At 44.1% G+C, this 19,969-nt stretch overlaps 1 protein-coding gene across 2 annotated transcripts in view; it reads left to right on the top strand.

Annotated features, from left to right (window-relative positions):
- Positions 1-19,969, top strand: part of DCAF8 (DDB1 and CUL4 associated factor 8) — a 124,019-nt gene that overhangs the window by 72,470 nt on the left and 31,580 nt on the right. For both annotated transcript variants that reach the window (XM_068253546.1, XM_068253547.1), the window contains 2 exons: positions 2,932-2,989; positions 10,694-10,801. In XM_068253546.1, the coding sequence (XP_068109647.1) occupies positions 2,932-2,989; positions 10,694-10,801 (166 nt within the window). The remainder of the gene's footprint in view (positions 1-2,931; positions 2,990-10,693; positions 10,802-19,969) is intronic.

Below are 19,969 nucleotides of genomic sequence, written 5' to 3'. Positions count from 1 at the left end.
GCAGCTCCTCAGCCTGGCTCTTCTCAGCTAACTTTTATTACAGGGGAAAAAGTGACTTTTGTCATATCTCCTGTCCAGATGATCTCACACATCAGACAGGAGACTGAAAGTTCAGGGAGGACTGTGGCTGGCCATAAACCAGCAGGAAGCGCATAGGTCATTGAGAATGGACTCGCCAAGTAACTCCTATGCTGTCCTGCTGGCTGCTTCTCCACCCCCTGCTCCATTGACTCTGCCTGGCTATGTCTAGCCTGCATATCTGCAGGGGAACAATTACCTTCGGCAGGAGCTAATAATGATCGGGCAAAGATCTTCCCGCACATCAGAAAAGTATGCATACTGTGTCGGGAGCGGGGTTATTAATTGAGGTGCCGGGCAAAACCGAGCAGCTGCAGAAATGCATTTACATACCAGGGGTATGCAGACGGGAAATCTCTCCCTTCCCAGTCCGTCCCTTGCTTGATCAGGCTCCAGCATCCCTGCTCTCTTTTTATTACAAGAGAGGCTCCATCATTTATCATAGATCTACTACCGGAGCAGGAGTCCCGCCCCTCACAACCCGCCCAGCCAATCCCTGTCTCACAAAAACACTTGAGCTGACAGGCAGAGGAGCGCTCCTGCAGTTTACAGCGTCAGCCTTTGCTATTGTATGAGGCTGGCGCTGATTGAAAGCAGGCAATGGAGCGCTCCTATGTGAAGTTTAATAAGGTTTACAGCGCTGGATTTTAGAAGCCCCAGGCAAGCACATGACCACAGGCGGGCCGGGTTTCAAATCAGCCGGGCGGCCCTAATTGGGCCTGGGGAGAACACGGACTCGGCTTAATAGAATAGACTGTGTATGTATGCTCTCATACTACACGGAAGGTGGTAAAATTGGGCTATGATCTTTCATTTTCCAAAGACTTTTATCTCGTGAGTACTTGGCTTTATACTGAGGAGTACACACATCTAATTTTGATTGGCCAATGATTGCTGAATTTTGCCACTTTCATGTAGTAGAAGGCTTACCTACACAATCTGTTCATAGTATTCAGTCTCTTGGCCCTACTACATGGAGATGATACATTTGGTCAGTGATTGGCCAATCAAAATTTGATGTGTATGCACCTTTAGTATATAAATCCTGAGCTGCATTATTTTCCAGGTGTGCAGCTGCAACACAACTGAAGTCAAATTGTCAGCCAAACAACTGGCATTTAATAAAAATACTCCATAGTCCTTCATGTTTCTCAGGTTATCCTGATCAATTTAAAGTGGTGCGTGCTTCGCTTTTCACAGTTTCAGTGTAATCCTGCGTGAGGATTTTTAAGAAATCTACATGGAAAGCTAGGCAAAAGGAAATGGCGTTTTTTTGTAAATCCAGATTGTTTTCACTATGGTTTAAGATTAAGTATTCCTCCTCTTCGGTATACACCAAAGAACAAAATGTATTGCACAGCTGAGTACACCTAGGATATGTCAGGATTCTGATGATGAAACTCTGTGCGGCTTCCTGTTACCCAAAAATCAGAGACCTTAAATTATTAACTGGAGTGCATCAGGGTACTTAAACTCCATCTGTGAATGCTGACAGTATCTGATTTGCAAATGCTAACAACCAAGCTGTGACTAAAATCATTTTCTGCATGTTCTAAACCTTTGTTAGGATGAACCTTAAAGAGACTCTGTAACATGAAAAAGATCCCCTGAGGGGTACTCACCTCGGGTGGGGGAAGCCTCCGGATCCTAATGAGGCTTCCCACGCCGTCCTCTGTCCCACGGGGGTCTCGCTGCAGCCCTCTGAACAGCCGGCGACAGGCCCGACTGTAATTTCAATATTTACCTTTGCTGGCTCCAGCGGGGGCGCTGTGGCTGCTTTCTTCTCCGAACTACACGGAAATACCCGATCTCAGTCGAGTCCGCTCTACTGCGCCGGCGCCGGAAACTTGCGCCTGCGCAGTAGAGCAGACCCGACGGCGATCGGGTATTTCCGTGTAGTTCGGAGCAGACAGCCGTCAGAGCGCCAGCGCAGGAGCCAGGAAGGTAAATATTACGTCACGGCTGCACGGAGGGCTGCAGCGAGACCCCCGTGGGACAGAGGACGGCGTGGGAAGCCTCATTAGGATCCGGAGGCTTCCCCCACCCGAGGTGAGTACCCCCCAGGGGATTTTTTGAGGTTACAGATCCTCTTTAAGTTAGAAAAAAATGAGTTTTACTCACCTGGGGCTTCTACCAGCCCCCTGCAGCAGTCCTGTGCCCTCGCAGCCATTCACTAATCCTCTGGTCCCCCACTGCCAGCTAGTTTCGTTGTTGCTGACACGCCCGTCAGGACTGGCTACGCGTAGCTTTTTGCGCTATAATCGGCGCTATTGCGGGCCGCAACGCGTACAAAAATATACGTGTTTTTTTCTACGCTATTGCGGCCTGCAATAGCGCTAATTACAGTCGGGAATGCGGAAAAAGCTACGCGTGGCCAGTCCTGATGGGCCTGTCGCCAAAAACGAAACTAGCTAGCAGCGGGGGACCAGAGGATTAATGAGTGGCTGCGAGGGCACAGGACTGCTGCAGGGGGCTGGTAGAAGCCCCAGGTGAGTAAAACTCATTTTTTTTTTTCTGGTTTAAGTGTCCCTTTAAATAACATTAGTTGCAACCATGTCTAGATGTCTTCTGTGGTTGGAATTGGTAAGGCCCTGTTTCCACTTTCTGCGAATCCAGGATGGGAACGCACAAGAAATTAATATTGGGTGTAACAGCCTATTGAAAAATCATTGTTCTATTTCCATCTGGGAAATGCACATGTTCATGTCTGGGAAAAAAAATAAAAATAAAAATCAGTTGATGAGTTACGCCATAAAGGAACGTAGGGCCGCCCCTTACAACACAGGCATAATTTGCATTGTTAGTAGGCTAGTTTCCTGTCTGCTCACATTTCCTCCTGTGCTTTATTTGCAGGTAACGAGTGAAGCAAAAGCCAACATTACTTGTCTTGTGTACAGTCATGACGGCACAGGTGAGCCCTTAAACTCCAGAAAATCTCATGGGATTTGTTAATAAACCTGCACAATGTAAATCTGTTTCCATGCTATTTTTTTTTTTTTTATATTTTTTACCTTCCAATTTATAAGTAGTAAGTAAGAGGAAAAAGACAAAGCCTGCCACAGTACAGTGCACATTGTAACTAGTAAAACTTAAGTGGTGTCGGTGTAAAATTCATTCAATTTCAAAAAGACCTCCTGAATTTAGTTTTGGCCAGTAGATTAATGGTTTCCTAAATTGTGTGGAAACTTTTATTGTAGAGCTTTGTGTGTTCTATACATGATGTACTGCGGCTGCAGGCAGTATTATTGCTGCATCCCAGGGTAAGGGAACTGGTGAAGGATTCCTACTAAGTACATTTTCACCTTTGTCTACGTATATTGGAAATATTAATGTTAAATGGGGTAGTTTCATATATATTTTCATCAACTGAGGACAATACATTATATGTACATGGCACTTCCTGAGAACCAACCCTTTCTCAGGGCATTAGCAAATGCCAAATTGGATTTTCTTAGTCAAGGTCTTTCTTATTTCCTCCACAGCAAAAGATCTTTTTTTTTTCCCCTGTTCATCCACCTCCCACCCCCAACCCCTTCTCTTTTAAGTTTAAAATGGAGGTTGTCTTTGGGTAAATTTTGTGTGTGTGGTTCTGACATAGGAAGTGAGGGATATCTCCAATTGGTGCATAGTTAGTTTCAAGACTGACAGGTCTACACCCTTAACCATTTAATCCAAAATATTTGAAAATACTTTAGCTGCACTTTAATTCCCCCTGGCGGTCTGATTTTTTTTTTTTTTTTTTTTCCTGGACTTTAGGGTTTAAAAAGCAGTGCAATTTTTTTGCAGACTTTTAGACTATAAAACCTGGAAAAAAATCAGTGCAGAGAGAACTGCAGCAGCCCCACCCAGCACTTGCGGTACTTTCCTCCCTGGGATCCAACGCTGCAGTTCTCCCTCCGTATTCCGGGTGATGCTTTAACCCTGCAGTGAGATTTCCATCTGTTATCATGACAAACGTTGATCTCACCCGAGGGATGCAGATACTCAGTAGACAGGAAGAAGAATGGCTGCCAGTGTCTGGATCCCCCGGACGGTGAGTGAAAATGCCCGCTGTGCGCTATGCTCTGCACTGTCTTGCCGGCTGCTACCACAATTCACGCTCAGGGTTACCGCTCCTGGCTTATTTTTTCCACCCCGAGCCTGACTCGTGATAGCCGCCAAGGAGGTTAAAGGTTTTGCGTGTATTATAGGATCATCTTAACCTCCACAGCGGTATGGACGAATATATCCGTCCATCACCGCCGGAGGTCGCCGCTCAGGCCCTGCTGGGCCGATTTTTGTAAAATAAAAAGCAGCACACGCAGCCGGCACTTTGCCAGCCGCGTGTGCTGCCTGATCGCCGCCGCTCTGCGGCGATCCGCCGCGAGCAGTGGCGAAAGAGGGTCCCCCCAGCCGCCCGAGCCCTGCGCAGCCGGAACAAAAGTTCCGGCCAGCGCTAAGGGCTGGATCGGAGGCGGCTGACGTCAGGACGTCGGCTGACGTCCATGACGTCACTCCGCTCGTCGCTATGGCGACTATGTAAGCAAAACAAGGCTGCTCATTGCGGCCTTCCTTGTTTAGAATGACGCTTCCGGAGCGCCCTCTAGTGGGCTTTCATGCAGCCAACTTTCAGTTGGCTGCATGAAACAGTTTTTTTTTATTTAAAAAAAACCCTCCCGCAGCCGCCCTGGCGATCTTAATAGAACGCCAGGGAGGTTAAGCCCCTTTCGGTCATTATCAACTAGATACCTGTTGCATGGTAGTCATTTGCAAGGATGTTGCATTTCAAATGGTCTATTTGAATTTTTTAAATAAAACTAATAATAATAATAAAAAAAAAACTCTGAAAATTGTGGGAGCTGATAAAATGATAAAAGGCTAAGGAAATTTCTGGCTGTGGATAAAGCCCTAAAAACTTAGTGTACCTGCAAGGAAGAAAAAAAAGTGCCTCGGGTACTTACCTTGGGAGGGGGAATTCCTGGGACCCCCAAAGATGATCTTCTCGACGTGCGTGCATGTGCACTAGCGGCTCACCACTCTGGCTCCTGCAGGAAATAGCCGAGCCCGTCTGGTCCACTCTATTGCACCGACGCCAGAAGTGGAAGCAATGCATCTATTTACCTGCATGCGGGATAGCCAGTGCTGGATCGAGCTAATGGGTTGAGACGAGGAGGGCGGGGGGGGGGGGGGGCTCATTAGCATTCAGAGGCTTCTATTTCCAGAGGTAAATACCCCCCGGGGGAACTTTATACCTTACAGGTTTTCTTTAAATCACATAACTACTAATTCTCTCCAACTGGGAACACCCACTCTGCTGCCAGCTCCACACTTGCTGGATGGATCTCTGCGTCACATAACTGTCTTTTGCAAAGGAAATTTCTCCGGACTATTTCATAAAATATGAAATTTTGCGTAGAATGGTATATTTGTTTAACTAGCAAATTCACACCTAGGAGGTGTTGTAATACCGATAAGTAGAATATTGGTATAATTGCCAATATTTTACTATCCCTGACTCCCAATAGAAGAACATCAGTAATTAAACAGATATTCTACTATCCCCCAGCTGTAATCTTATTTTCACACTCTCTCTCATATCTATGCCTAAAAGTGCGTACACACGCACTACCGCCGGCAAAGACTGGTCCGTCAGACCCTCCCCCTGGCCGGGCGTTCCAGCTACAGTAGTGCGTGTGTACAGTCTGTCAGGCAGACTGATGAGGCTGTTTCTGAACGATCCGCAAGCGGTAGTGCGTGTACGCCCCTTAACACTAACTCTCCTCGTACCCCCCCCCCCCCCCCAACACACACTCCTAACCTTAACCTCCTCCTGCTTTATGCCAAACTTTAAACTCTGACCTGCATAAACCCACTGCTACGCCACTAACCCGATACCTAAATGACACACTATTACTTATCCCACGTTGCTCTTCCCGATAACCCAACACCTAATTTGTACCCCTCCCCTAGCGCTCGGCTATGCTGAGCGCCTGTTATCTATCCTCTGAAGCTCCTTCCACAACCTAGCACCTAATTTACCCCATCCCCCCCCAGGGACTATAATATAGCTAAACGTCTGTTACTGCTCTGCAGCTAGTGCACTGATAGCTGGAGTTAGCCTATAGTATGGATGAATTGCAGTGCCCAAATTAAACACTAGCTGCTGCTATGGCTGCTAATTTCATAACTGCCTATAATGCTGCTCAAGCTACCACCTTACACCCATTTTAACAGATTTGTGTGGTGTATTGTGCACATGCGTATTCAGTTCTAGCCTTCACTGCCACGCGCTTTCTCGATTATAAGCCTACTAGGTCTATTGACACAGGGATTGGATACAGTGTTCCCCAACCCTGTCCTCAGGGCCCACCAACAGTGCATGTTTTGTGGAAATCCACAGAGGTAGTTAATCAGGTCTGCTGAGACACTAATTACCCCACCTGTGCATGTTTGTGGTTTTCTGCAAAACGTGTACTGTTGGTGGTGCCTTGAGTACAGGGTTGGGGAACCCTTATGCTTTTACATGCAATAAATGGAGCTGAGGATCTGGATCCTGTGCCAATTGTATATGTGTGTATATTCCAGGTAAGGGAGTGCAATTTAGAATTTGGCATCACTGGTTGTGGGGGGGGGGGGGGATGTTGCAATGGAGAATAGGCCTGTACTTTAAAGGTATAGTATTCTGATTCCGAGATACTGAATGTATGTGATAGAAGTAATGCTGCTCATGTGAAGATGTATGGCTGCATATTGTCTTTTCTTCTGTGCATTTGGCTATGTGTTGAGATGTTCTGTCTTGTCTCTCCATGGCACCATACTGCACATAGCATCTGTGGCGATTACCGTAGGTGTGATCACTACACATGATATAAATAACCTGAGTGAGTAATCCTGAGGTGTGGCAGCCATGTTGGTTTGTCCTGTGCTCTGCAGGGTTGATTCTGTGGAATACGCAAGTTCTCACAATAACAAGCTTTCACTGTCAGCCTTCTGGAGACTAACAAGTGCTCTGCTTTGCTGTGGAAACTGCTGATGGAATTGATCTATGGTTAATTCACGCTGAATGCCAATTGCCAGGCAGATCTTCATCGCCTGCTGCACTGTGTGATACATATTCTTTTACAGAGATCTGACTTCATGTTTAACCCATGTGGGGAGATTTGAAAAATCTTGGGTTTATGATTAAAACCTGGATGACATACTCTACTAGACTGCTTTTTTGCCCGTTGTATTCCAGGTGTAACTATGCATGGAAAACAACTGGCTAAATGTATTTTAAAATCATCCTGCTTGTCTGGCTGTTGGACCTTTTTTTAAAGGCACAAAAAAATGAAACTAGTACTTTAGTACTTGGGGCTTCCTCCAGCCCACCGTAGGACGCGAGGTCCCCTGGCATCCTCCTGGTTCCTCTCCCGGTCCCGCTGGCAGCTCAGTTACCGGCGACTTTCGGGCTGAAGGTTGGCCGGTCCCTCCTGAACGGGGACGCTCTCTGCGGCATCATGCTGGCCGCTTTGCATCATCGCGCCGGTGTGACAGTCCTGCGCATGAGTGGTTTTCTAACTCTGAACCGCACATGCGTAGCCAGTGTGATGACATGTAGCGCCCCCTTCAGGAAGAACCAGCAGACCTTCAGCCGGAAAGTCACCAGTAATGGAGTTGCCAGAGGGACCGGGAGAGGAGCAAGGACAACGCCGGGGGACCTTACGGTGGCCTGGAGGAAGCCCCAGGTAAGTACCAGTTTCATTTTTTTTTTTAACTGCTCAGGGTCCCTTTTAAGTATATAGATCACTGGTATATCTCACTAACAAAATTAAACAAGGACAGGGGCCTTTTCAAGTGTAGTATTTTATAAATATTGAAAAAAAAGTGTAAGACACTGGTTGTTAGAAGCAGATCACCTGAAAGGCAGCTACACACTAGAGAATATAGCCAGTCTCTGGCTGTGCCCAACGGTAGTTGCGCTCTAAGGCTACATTCTCAGTGGCCGTTGTGTTCCCTGTGACGGCAGGAACGCAAAGGATCAGGAAAGCAGCTCTGCACATTGTACTTCTGTTGCATTTGGTACAGTAAAGCATATATTCAATGAAAAGTATGCTTTACGTTTACAGTTAAAACGCACATTTAGAGGTAATGCACTGCATGCATTGCATTATGATACTGCTACCTGTTAGAGATGGAGGATTGCAGTGCAGTAAGCCTCGATACAAAGTGGCCATTACACCGTACCACAACACACCGCTGTGAACGTAGCCTAAAAGATTAACCTGCATCTAAAAGCGGTACAATTTGTTTCATGTGCTTTTAGAACCTAAAAGAAGGAAAAACAATTGTACTGCACAGAGATGTAGAAGCCCTGCATATTACTCACCTCTCTGGGATCCAGCGCTGCAATTCATCCTCTGTTCTAGCGGCGCTCTACCCGTATGGTGAGATCACCATCTGTTATCATTCTGACAAATGGCGGTCTCACCCAATGGATCAAGCGCCTCCAAGGACCAGATGAAGACTGGCTGCCAGTGTCTGGTTTCTGGGGGAGGTGAGTTACAAACTCCTGCTGCGCTGCATGCTTTGCATATACCTCCCGGCTGCAACCCCACGCCAGGCTTGGTATTACCGCTCCTAGCATGTTTTTACTGCTAGGAAGGTTAAAAGAGAAGGGTTTAACCCAACCTGCTACCCAAGGTGGGAAACTATAAGAAAGCAGGAGGTGCATAAAAACTGTAAGGCCCGGGGCCGTCTAGCAGCTCTTTGCACAATTGTGATTTAAACTGTGATTTTTGTGATTCCCATAGCAATCGTGACTTAATGCAATTTGCCCTGCATTCCTTAAAGTACCCCTGAACTGTTTTTTTTTTTTTTTTTTTAGATCAAAATTTTAATACGGTTTTATTTTTGTTGCTTTGACACATGTCACAGCACCATCACCCCCATCATTCTGACCTCTGTTACCACAAGCCCGCTTACAGCGCAGCTCTCCTACAGCTGAATGCTGTACACTTATCTGGAACTAATGAGCGGAAAATGGAGGGGGTGGAACTAAGGATGGGCAAAGAGGGGAAAGAACTGACCCTTCCTCCCCACCTATATTCGACGTTCTGCTCAGTTGAATGTTAAGACTGAGCAGAGTGGGGGCCACATGGGGTGTTTGGGGGGGGATGATGTAGTTACATATATCAAAGCACCAAAAATAAAGCAGTATAAAAATTGTTAATCAAAAACAAGTTCAGAGGTACTTTAACCACTTAAAGGAATACTTAAGGGAAACAAAAAAAATGACATTTACCCACCCGGGGCATCCCTCAGCCCCCTGAAGCTGGATGGTGCCCTCGCAGCCCCGCTCCGATCGTCCTGTCCCCGCCGGCGGCTACTTCCGGGTTCGGCGACAGCCGCCGACAGGCTGGGAACGCGGCTGATTTTCTGCGTTCCCACTCACTATATGCTGCTTTAGCGTAGCTATATACGCTATAGCAGCATATAGCGAGTGGGAACGCGGAAAATCAGCCGTGTTCCCAGCCTGTCGGCGGCTGTCGCCGAACCCGGAAGTAGCCGCCGGCGGGGACAGGACGATCGGAGCGGGGCTGCGAGGGCACCATCCAGCTTCAGGGGGCTGAGGGATGCCCCGGGTGGGTAAATGTCATTTTTTTTGTTTCCCTTAAGTATTCCTTTAAGATTTGCATCCTGCAGTTAAAAGGCCGCCGAGCGCTACCGGGCATGTACATGCTCGTGCACGAGCGTCCATTCATTTAACTGTGAATGAGTGCTAATAGCAGCACTCCTTCATGAAACCAAGAAAAAAAAAAGTTAAAATAAGTGTCCCCATTAAATAAGTGTTTCTCTTTCCTCCCCAAGTAAAATATTAACTCCTACCAAACTAATTAACCCCTTGTATCACCTATACTTAGCCCTAATATTAGCGGACACCTCTATCGGCTGCCGCCAGTAGCAATCGCACGCAATCGATAGGGCGACAGCTCCGGGACCCAACACTGTACATATGCATTGCTGTGCTGTTGCCTAGCAATGTATCTGCACAGCATTGGGGTCCTTAAACTGTGTGCCATAGCGATCGGGTCCAATCGCTACAAACGCGCAAGCTGGCGATAATGGTACGCAACATCCCCAACTGGTGGTGAAATATGGCATGTAGGGTATCAATTTAACTGGGAAAAGACAAGTAACCTAGTTTGATGTTTTATAATTGTCACTTCTTGTGAAGGGTGAAATTTCAAAGGTGTATTTTCTACACTTACGCCTATTCGTTATTTACCAAATGCCTGTAAAATTAAATAATTCTTGAAAACAAATATACCCAAAGAAAGCCTAGATTGTCCCCCAAAAAACTGCATGTGTGACTTTAATGGCATAAATAATCAAAAGGTTACTGATGTATCAATAGTGACAGCTGAAATTACAAAATTGTCAGGAATCTTAAAGGGGGAAAAAACCCTGGAATGCAAAGTGGCCAAAGGGAGTTTAAAGCAATTTTTTTTTTAAAGAAAATGCTTCTCAGTGCTTTTGGTAATTGCGGCTGTAGTAGAAATAAATATGGCAGCATCATATCCCTTGAAGTTCAGGTGTACTTTTAAGATATTTAGTGAGGAAAATATTTTATTCTAATTGCACTTTTTTCTTCTAGAACTTCTGGCCAGCTACAATGATGAAGACATCTATCTATTTAACTCCTCCCATAGCGATGGGGCTCAGTATATCAAGAGGTACAAGGGACACCGAAATAATGCCACAGGTATGGGGTGTCCTTAACACTGTAAAAATATCTGTTCTGCTCTATTTTATTGCAGCAGCTACTTACGGTAAGGGAAACTGTGTCCAACTAGTTATGCAGTGAGACCTCAACTTGAGTTTTTAAATAGTGCTTTATACACATTTAGAGGTTACTCGGACAAAACCATTGTTTTGGCCAGAAATCTACAGTGCAGTCTTCTACCCAAGCTCTTTAAACCGGGTGCTCCACACGGCTAGTTTTGGTGATCACCCGGCCGTCATCGGCTTACCACCTCCTATTCTGTAAGCTCACAGAAGTACCGACCCTGCATTCTCTCATCTCACCCCACCCGGCTACTTTTTTTTTTTTTCTCTTCACAATTCAATTTTTATTTGAAAAATGAAGATCAAGATCATACAAGAAATTTTAGAAAAAACAAAACATTAAAACATTGTCAAGACAAAATTACCAGAACCAGACCAGAATATGATTGACATCTAAAAGCACAGCAGGATGGAGTATACAATATAAACAAATCTAAGAAACTATGCTATTGATGAAGATGGATGAAAGCATATTGGCAAATAGACTAGTTAGGTAAAGTCAGCCGAATCAGAATAAAATTTGGGACATTCCCACAATGTCATAAGAGTAAGAAAAGAAGGGATTGAGGGGAAGATAGGAAACAAGAAAGGGGAGAGAAAGAGAAAAATCATAGTTGAAGATTTGAAAAATTAGGAATTTGTGCCTCCAGATTGCATAATATCCTTGTATTTTTGAGAGCCCTGGAATTCATTCCAGAGTGACCAGGTAACGGTGTATGGCTCGTTTTGGTCATGAGAGGAGTATAATATGTTCCATGGCCTCAATTGCCTCAACCCGTTTCAGCCATGCTTTAACTGTAGGAGGATTTACTGCTTTCCAGTTCAATGGAACAAGAGCCCTAGCAGCGTTAATCAAGTGGATCATAAGAGATTTTATTATAAGATTTAACAGGATCACAAATATCATGGAGTAAAAAGAGGCTTGGAGAGAATGTGACGCTCCCACCCAGAATATGTTCCATCAGCTTTTGTATATTTGTCCAATAAGAGGTAATCCTAGGGCAAGACCAAAAAAATGTGGAAAAGAGTGCCCACATCTGAACCACACCGCCAGCATCTATCAGAAACTGAGGGTAACATCTTCTATAGGGAATGGGAAGTTCTATACCAGCGGGTTAATATTTTGTAGCCCAGTTCTTGAGTATTAATGTTAAGGTAACCCTTATGGTTTAACATAAAGATTTTTAACCATTGCTCATTAGTAATATAATTGCCAAAGTTTCCCACTGGGTCTGGAATTTAAGTTTAGATGTATCAGAGCCGGACTGTAACATCCTGTATATCATGGAAATCAAATGACTAGGCGTGTTTGAATTGGAGATAAGGTTTTCAAAATCTGTGAGCGCTTTTGACCAGTCAGAGGTTCGATGCCTAGCATTGAGAAAATGTCTAATCTGGAAATATTGCCATTGGGAAAGTTTAACATCGTCCCGCAAGGCTGTCATTTGTGCAAATGACATGATCGTACCCCTACTAATAGTCTTTGACTCTAGGGCAGCAAGCACTCGGCCAGTTCCACAGGAAGGGAATGTCTGGGGCCACACAAAAATATGGATTATCTATCAGGCACTCAAGAATACTGGGGAAATAGACCTGTTTTAGTAAAGGAAGGCTTTTCCTCAAGGTTTTAATGGAGGCTGTCATGAGGGGGTTAACCCAGAGAGATTGAGTTTTGGCTGGACAATCGGACCTGTGAGGATATATGTGGTGATGATGATATGTACGGTAATATGCAGAACATAGCAGCCATATTTTTCATTTTTCTGACTGTATCCTGTGTATGTCTGCTAAAACCATTCTGGCTTTGGGGGAAGCTGTGATTGTCTGTATGACGGTATATAGTACATTTGCATCGGAAGGGTGAACTCTTGTGAACAGTAGGAGCAGGAACTGCTAAACTGGTCTGCTAGCCTCTAATTAGGAGATGGCTAATTAGGCCAATAGCAGTCATGTCCCCACCTTTGATCTGCTGAAAAATACTGTCTCAGATGTTTGTCACCTGTAACCTGTGCCCCCAGCAAGGAAAGGGGTAATTAGAGAACAACCTCCGCTTTTGTCCTGCAAACTGGTAAAAGTCCAATTTCTGTTTATTTCCATTTATTTTTATGCAAACTGTCTTATTGTGTATGGTTGTGATTTTTACTTTTGTTTTGTAAATCTTTTTGTATATATTCTTGTCTGCACTGTTCCACTTTTTTGAGTATTAAATATTTATTTAATAAGTTTGACTTCTTCTGTACTAAGCCAACGCTTCTAGCCTAGAGACTGCAGTGTAATTTACTTTACAAGTTCAGTCCCTGATTGTGCCTTGCTACTGTTCGATTGTATTGTGTATGTGGCGTTCCCGTGTTTAGCCTAAGCGCAAAGCTGTCGCAAATACGAAAATGCGAACTGTGTGCAGATCACTCAACAGCAGAGTGGGAATCGTGGAAGTGTCTAGCAGCAGCTAGTGGTGGCAGTGAGAAGTGCTTTGAGGGGCGACAGCCTTGTTGTAGCTTGAATAAGGCTGCTTCCCTCTCGATCTGGTCAAACCCGCAGTTGGGAACCCTATCTGCAGGCGTGCCGTGGGGCCGGTTGCTGACAGGACCATCCAAGGGTTTGGATATTACATTTAGCTGATTCCTGTTCTATTTTTACCCAGTTTTTAGAGGATGAGGTATTGGCCCACTCAACCACATGACATATTTGAGCAGATATGTGTAAGTCTGGCAGGGCCATACCACCATCTTCCTTTTGCATTGTCAAGATGGACTTTTTCAGGCGGGGAGGTTTGCAGCCCCAGATGAATTTGAGATTTTGCTTTGGAGGTTTTTGATAAATTTAGGGGGTAGAGTGATGGGAATTCATTGGCTGATGTATAAAAAGCGTGGTAAGAGTTTCATCTTGACAGAAGCCATACGGCCAAACCAAGAAAGATATATATTTTTTTTTTTTGGTTTTGTTGGCCCCACCTCAGTAAATCATCCGTCCGGGAGGTACTCATTTTATCAAAGTTGGAAGAGTAAAGGTTGTTTAGATTGGTTGGAATATTGATCCCCAGATATCTGAGAGATTCTCAGGCCCAGGTGAAAGCAAAAGATCGCTTACAATGGTTTATAAGGGGGTTGTCTAGAGACATTAAGAGCCTTTTTCTTAAGATTCGAAATAAGGCCAAATTCCTTAAATTTACTAATAAGAACAGGTAGGGACACCAGAGGGTCTTGAAGATAAAACAGAAGATCATCAGCAAAAGCCGAGACTATATGGGTGGTATCACCAGCCGGTATCCCCCTAACGTCACCATCTGCTCTGATAGCGTTAAGGAATGGTTCTAGAGTGAGAATATAGATAAGAGGGGAGAGAGTGCATCTTTGCCTTGTCCCATTCGAGATAAGCAATGGTTCGGATAGAACAACATTCGCCTTCACCCTGGCTGAGGGATTTGTATACAAGAGTCTAATCCACTGCTGCATGGGAACACCCAAGCCAAGGCCATACAGGGTGGCATGCATATAGTCCCACGCCACCCTGACGAAAGCCATTTCCGCATCAGTGGACAGAAGGAATGAGTTGATTTTATGAGCTTTTGCAAAGGCCATTACGCCTATCGTTCGCATGACCTTACCTTTGGCTTCCCTGCCAGGGACAAAGCCTGACTGATCCAAGTGAATGTGATTGGGTATAAAGGGTAAAAGTCTGTTTGCAAGAATTTTGGCCAGCAGTTTAGCGTCCAGGTTAAGCAAGGAGATCGGTCTATAATTTGTGCAACATTGGGTGTCTTTACACGGCTTGGGGATGACTGAAATGTGTGCCTCAAGAAATTGGCTTGAGGGGACAGTGGAAGACGATACCATTAAAGGCAGCAATAAATGGAGGGCCAAGGGTTTGTTTTAAACGTTTTATAATATTGTGCCGTCAGGCCGTCTGGGCCAGGGGCCTTTCCTGGTTTGAGTGCCTTTACAGCAAGTAAAAATTCATCCAATGATAAGGGTGCTTCCAGGTCTTCCTTGTCATCCTTAAGCTCAACACACACCATACAATCTTGGTTGTACAGATTTACCAAATCTATGCAGTATAAGGGCCAACAGACTGAAAATACCTTGAGTAATTGAATGGATAAGCTCTTATACTACATGAAAGTGGTAAGGTTGAACAACCAAGATTGTATGGTGTGTGTTGAGCCTTAGAAAGTTTAAAAGGTTTGACATATTGTTTAAGGAAGTAATATATTTTGGTCTTTATTTCTGGATTTGTGTTTGGTGAATCTGAGTTTAGGTTATAGAGCGAGTTGTAATAGGATCTTCATTTCTCCACTATCTCATCGGAGCCGGTTCTAAAATCCAGTTTCGTTTGGGTTTTAGAACCGGCTAATTTGTCATTCCACCTGGTTACTTTTTTATGCCACCCGGCTGGAAAAAAATTCTGGGGATAACACTGCAATGTGTACTTGTCACCTAATGCTCCTGTAATCTGTGTGGATACTTCAGAGGTAGTTACTGTAGCGTGGTGCCCCTTGCTATCTGTCTTGTTCAGTCTTTCTCATTGTCATCCTTTCCACACAGTGCAGTATGGGCTGCTTGTCTGGGAGCTGACAAGCACATCTGTACAAATTGTTCCCAAAGTGTTGCCAAAATATTTACAGTTTTTTTGCAACCTAACTCTGTTACTAGGCTAAAGCTAGCCCTAGCTCCATTGGCCAGAAGTCGCCATCTCTTGATCTTTTCAAGGACTTAAAATCTAGGCTTAAAAAGTACCCAGCAGTTTTACTAATCGTTAAAATTTGAAGCTTTATATTTCAAATGTAAGCTTTCAGAGAAAAGGAGATATACAAAGAATGGTGCCTCATCACCACCCCAGGATACTTCAGTGCATATGTACCTTTTGCAGAGATTAGTCTCTAAAAGGACAGTGGGCGTTTCCAAAATTGAACATGGTAACACTTTTGAACTTTGAACTCAGTTCCTTCATATTCCAGGACATAACTGTCATTCAGATATTCTGAACTTCCTGTTAAAGGAGGCTGCCTGTTAAAGGAGGATTTTTAGTTTTTATGTTCATCAAAAAAGACATGAATTTTGTTAACTTTCTGTGCTGACATTAAAACAAGTAAAATTTTTGTATATATTTTTGTCCAAATTTTGTCCAAATTTTATTGTGCTACATGTCTTTAATAAAAAAAAAAATCCAATAAGTGTATATTTATTGGTTTGGGTAAAAGTTATAGCGTTTACAAACTATGGTGCAAAAAGTGATTTTTCCCATTTTGAAGCATCTGACTTTTCTGAGCACCTGTCATGTTTCATGAGGTGCTAGAATTCCAGGATAGTATAAATACCCCCAAATGACCCCATTTTGGAAAGAAGACATCCCAAAGTATTCACTAAGAGGCATGGTGAGTTCATAGAAGGTTTTTTTTGTCACAAGTTAGCGGAAAATGACACTTTGTGACAAAAAAAAAAATAAGTTTCCATTTCTGCGAACTTGTGACAAAAAAAAATGAAATCTGCCACGGACTCACCATGCCCCTCTCTGAATACTTTGGGATGTCTGCTTTCCAAAATGGGGTCATTTGTGGGGTGTGGTTACTGTCCTGGCATTTTGGAGGGTGCTAAATTGTAAGCACCCCTGTAAAGCCTAAAGGTGCTCATAGGACTTTGGGCCCCTTAGCGCACCTAGGCTGCAAAAAAGTGTCACACGTGGTATCGCCGTACTCAGGAGAAATAGTATGTGTTTTGGGGTGTATTTTTACACATACCCATGGTGGGTGGGAGAAATATCTCTGTAAATGAGATTTATTTTTTTTTGTTTTACACACAATTGTCTATTTACAGAGATATTTATCCCACCCAGCATGGGTATGTGTAAAAATACGCCACAAAACACATTATACTACTTCTCCTGAGTACGGCGATACCACATGTGTGACACTTTTTTGCAGCCTAGCGGCGCTAAGGGGCCCAACTTCCTATGAGTACCTTTAGGATTTCAAGGTAATTTTGAGGCATTTGGTTTCTAGACTACTACTCACGGTTTAGTGCCCCTAAAATGCCAAGGCAGTATAGGAACCCCACAAGTGACGCCATTTTAGAAAGAAGACTCCCCCCCCCCCCCCCCCCCCCCCAAGGTATTCTATTAGGAGTATGGTGAGTTCATAGATTTTTTTTTTTGTCACAAGTTTGCGTAAATCGATTTTGTGAAAAAAACTGCAATATCTTAAACTGCAAACTCTTAAACTGCAATATCCAGTTTACTCGGTAGATGGCATTCTGAGCCAGAGAACAGATGGCTTATTTTTTGTTGTCACAATTCTTCTATTTTGGCTGCAAAGTGTGTGCTCATTATCTCACTGCATTATCACTAGCTGGAAATTTAACCATCCCATTGCCACAGTAGTCTCTGCCTTACTCCCCTGCCACATATACTCAGATTATCTGAATTTGCTGTCCTCAATCTCTGTTCTCATTACCACTTCGGTTTTGTAAGTTTGTGAGAGCTCATTAAACATTTCCAGCTAAGTGATTCTGTGTTTATCTTCTATGCTAATGTGTTATGTTGAGCTGGTTTAACTCTTATTTCAGCCTCTATAGGCTAGACAAAGGCAAACAAGAATCTGGCGTACAAGAAGTGTACATGAGTATATTGCATCAACCCCAAACTGTTCCCAGATCAACAATGCAGTCGTTATAATGTATTTCTCATGTTCCTATGAGTACCTTTCCGGCTTTTTGGGTACAGAGAGGACTAGGAATCAAATGCAGAAAGCAATGATCAAATCTACCTACAAATTACAAATGTGGTTTATAAGTCTCCTACAGGAGTTGCCAGCAGGTGAGGGATTTGCAGGGAGGGGCATAGAGAATTCAACAGAGTGCAGATACAGCAGAGTCTACAGTGTAAATAGCATTTAAGCAGCAATGTAGGGGCTCTGTGTATGTAATAGGCAGCTACGGTTTCTCAGATTTCTCTGGGAGGCAGGACTGTGGAGTTGGAGTCAGAGTCGAGGAGTCTGAGTCGGAGCCATTTTGGGTACCTGGAGTTGGAGTCGGTAGTTTCCTAAAGTGAGGAGTCTGAGTTGGAGACAGATGATTTTTGTACAGACTCCACAGCCCTGTGGAGAGGGCTGTGTATTTCATCGTGCAAAGGGCAGTTTCGGATGTAACCTTCCCCATTGACTTAGCTAATTATTCCTAGCCCTGAGACTTGCATCTCACCAATTAAACCTGACCCTAAAGGTGGCCATGCATCAGGCGACTTGGCGACCAATTGACCATCCAATTCGATTATTATAATCGAATTGGATGAAAATCTGTGCCGCCAAGTGCATGCCCGACTGACAAAGCGTCCTATTTCAGGATGAAAATTGGTCGCATTGTTCATCGTGCATGCTGCAAGATGTCGAGCCGAAGTTGGTCGGTCGGGTGTGCAACGGTACAGCAGCCGATTTTCAGCATGAGTGACAAAACCCCGTCGCTCCCACCTCAATGTATACATGTGTGTTTCTGCCCCCCCCCCCCCCTTCCCCTCCGTGTGTGCATTTATACATTACCCGTCCAGCGTCTGCCTCCATACAGTTTCTGTCTATCTCGCCAGGTTCCACATACATTCATACACACTAGTGGCGCATAGGTTCTGACATCAGATGCTATGCCTTACTAGCGTGTTTGCATGTATGCAGCTCTTAGAACACGGCAAGATGGACAGACATTGCGTGGAGGCTGCAACAGGACAGGTAATGTATAAATGCACACACTGGGGGCACATTTATACAGTTAGGCGGGCAGGGGCGGACGTGCCGGGCTCAGCCGATTCCCTGAAGATTTCATGCTGAAATTGGATGGGAATTGGCCTATAGTATATGGGCAGCTTTTGACTAGAGACAAATTTAGCTCTAATCAGATTTGATTAAAGATACATTTGTCTTTGTCGAATCTGCCCATAATCGTCAGGTCTATGGCTACCTTTACGACAAAAACAAGGAGCGCTCCATAGTGCATTAACATAAAAACCATTTATTCCGCAATTACAAGTTATACTCGCAAGAAATATGTAAACAAATCGCTTGTCAGCGGAAAGCCTCTCCTATGGCTACCTTTACTCACAGAGAACTTGAAGTGAGAAGATTTATAGGCTGCCATATTTATTTATTTTTAAACCATACCAGTTGCATAGCTGTCCAATTGAGGTTTCTGTTGTGTCTGAATCACTCACCAGAAACAAGCATGCAGCTAATCATCTTAGACTTTGGTCAGGTAATCTGATAATCTGATCTGCATGCTTGTTCAGGTTCTGTGGCTAGAAGTATTACAGGCAGAGGATCAACATGACAGCCAGGCAATCTGCATTGCTTAAAAGAATATAGATGTCAACCTTCGGATCCCTCTCACTTACTTTTAACCTGTACTTGATTTCCAAAACTAACGTTTCTTGCATATGGTGCTTGAGAGACCTTTACTTTTGGTGTACTGCACTGAAATAATCAATGTGCAGAACTTGAGTACTTATGAGCTATTTTCATATTGCTCTGAATCATAATTCCAGTTGCCTGGTTTTCAATACTTGGAGCTAAAAAAACACCTTCTGAAACAAATTCCCCCTAAGCCATTCAGCAGTCCAATGTAGAATCTGATCAGCAAAAGCCCTCACTTGAGACTGTTAAAATGGCTGACAAACAAGGCCTTGTGAGGTAAAGCTACGGTCCTCCTCTGTTAGGGATGGAGAGCGAGATGGAAATATTTCTGAGTTTAGGGAGCTGTAGAGTGGTAATAGAAAATCATTTGCAGCACAAAATTAAGATACTCTCACACAAAAAATAATTTTTCCAGCTGTATCTACACAATGCAACTTAAAGGACAACTAACTAGAGGTATATGGAGGCTGCCATATTTATTTCCTTTTTAGCAAGATTAGTTGCCTTGCTGTCCTGCTGAGCCTCTATTTATAATAGTTTTAGCCATAGACCCTGAACAAGCATGCAGATCAGTTGTTTGTGACATTATCGTCACAAACACCTGGTGTGATTCAGAAACCCAGACAAGGGCTGTCAGGCAACTTGTATTGTTTAAAATGAAATAAGACACGCACAGAAAATTTATATTGCACTTTTCTC

This window comes from Hyperolius riggenbachi, chromosome 9 (genome assembly GCF_040937935.1).
Source record: "Hyperolius riggenbachi isolate aHypRig1 chromosome 9, aHypRig1.pri, whole genome shotgun sequence".
In the NCBI taxonomy this organism is placed as follows: Eukaryota; Metazoa; Chordata; class Amphibia; order Anura; family Hyperoliidae; genus Hyperolius; species Hyperolius riggenbachi.
This window is presented reverse-complemented; position numbering and strand designations above follow the sequence as displayed.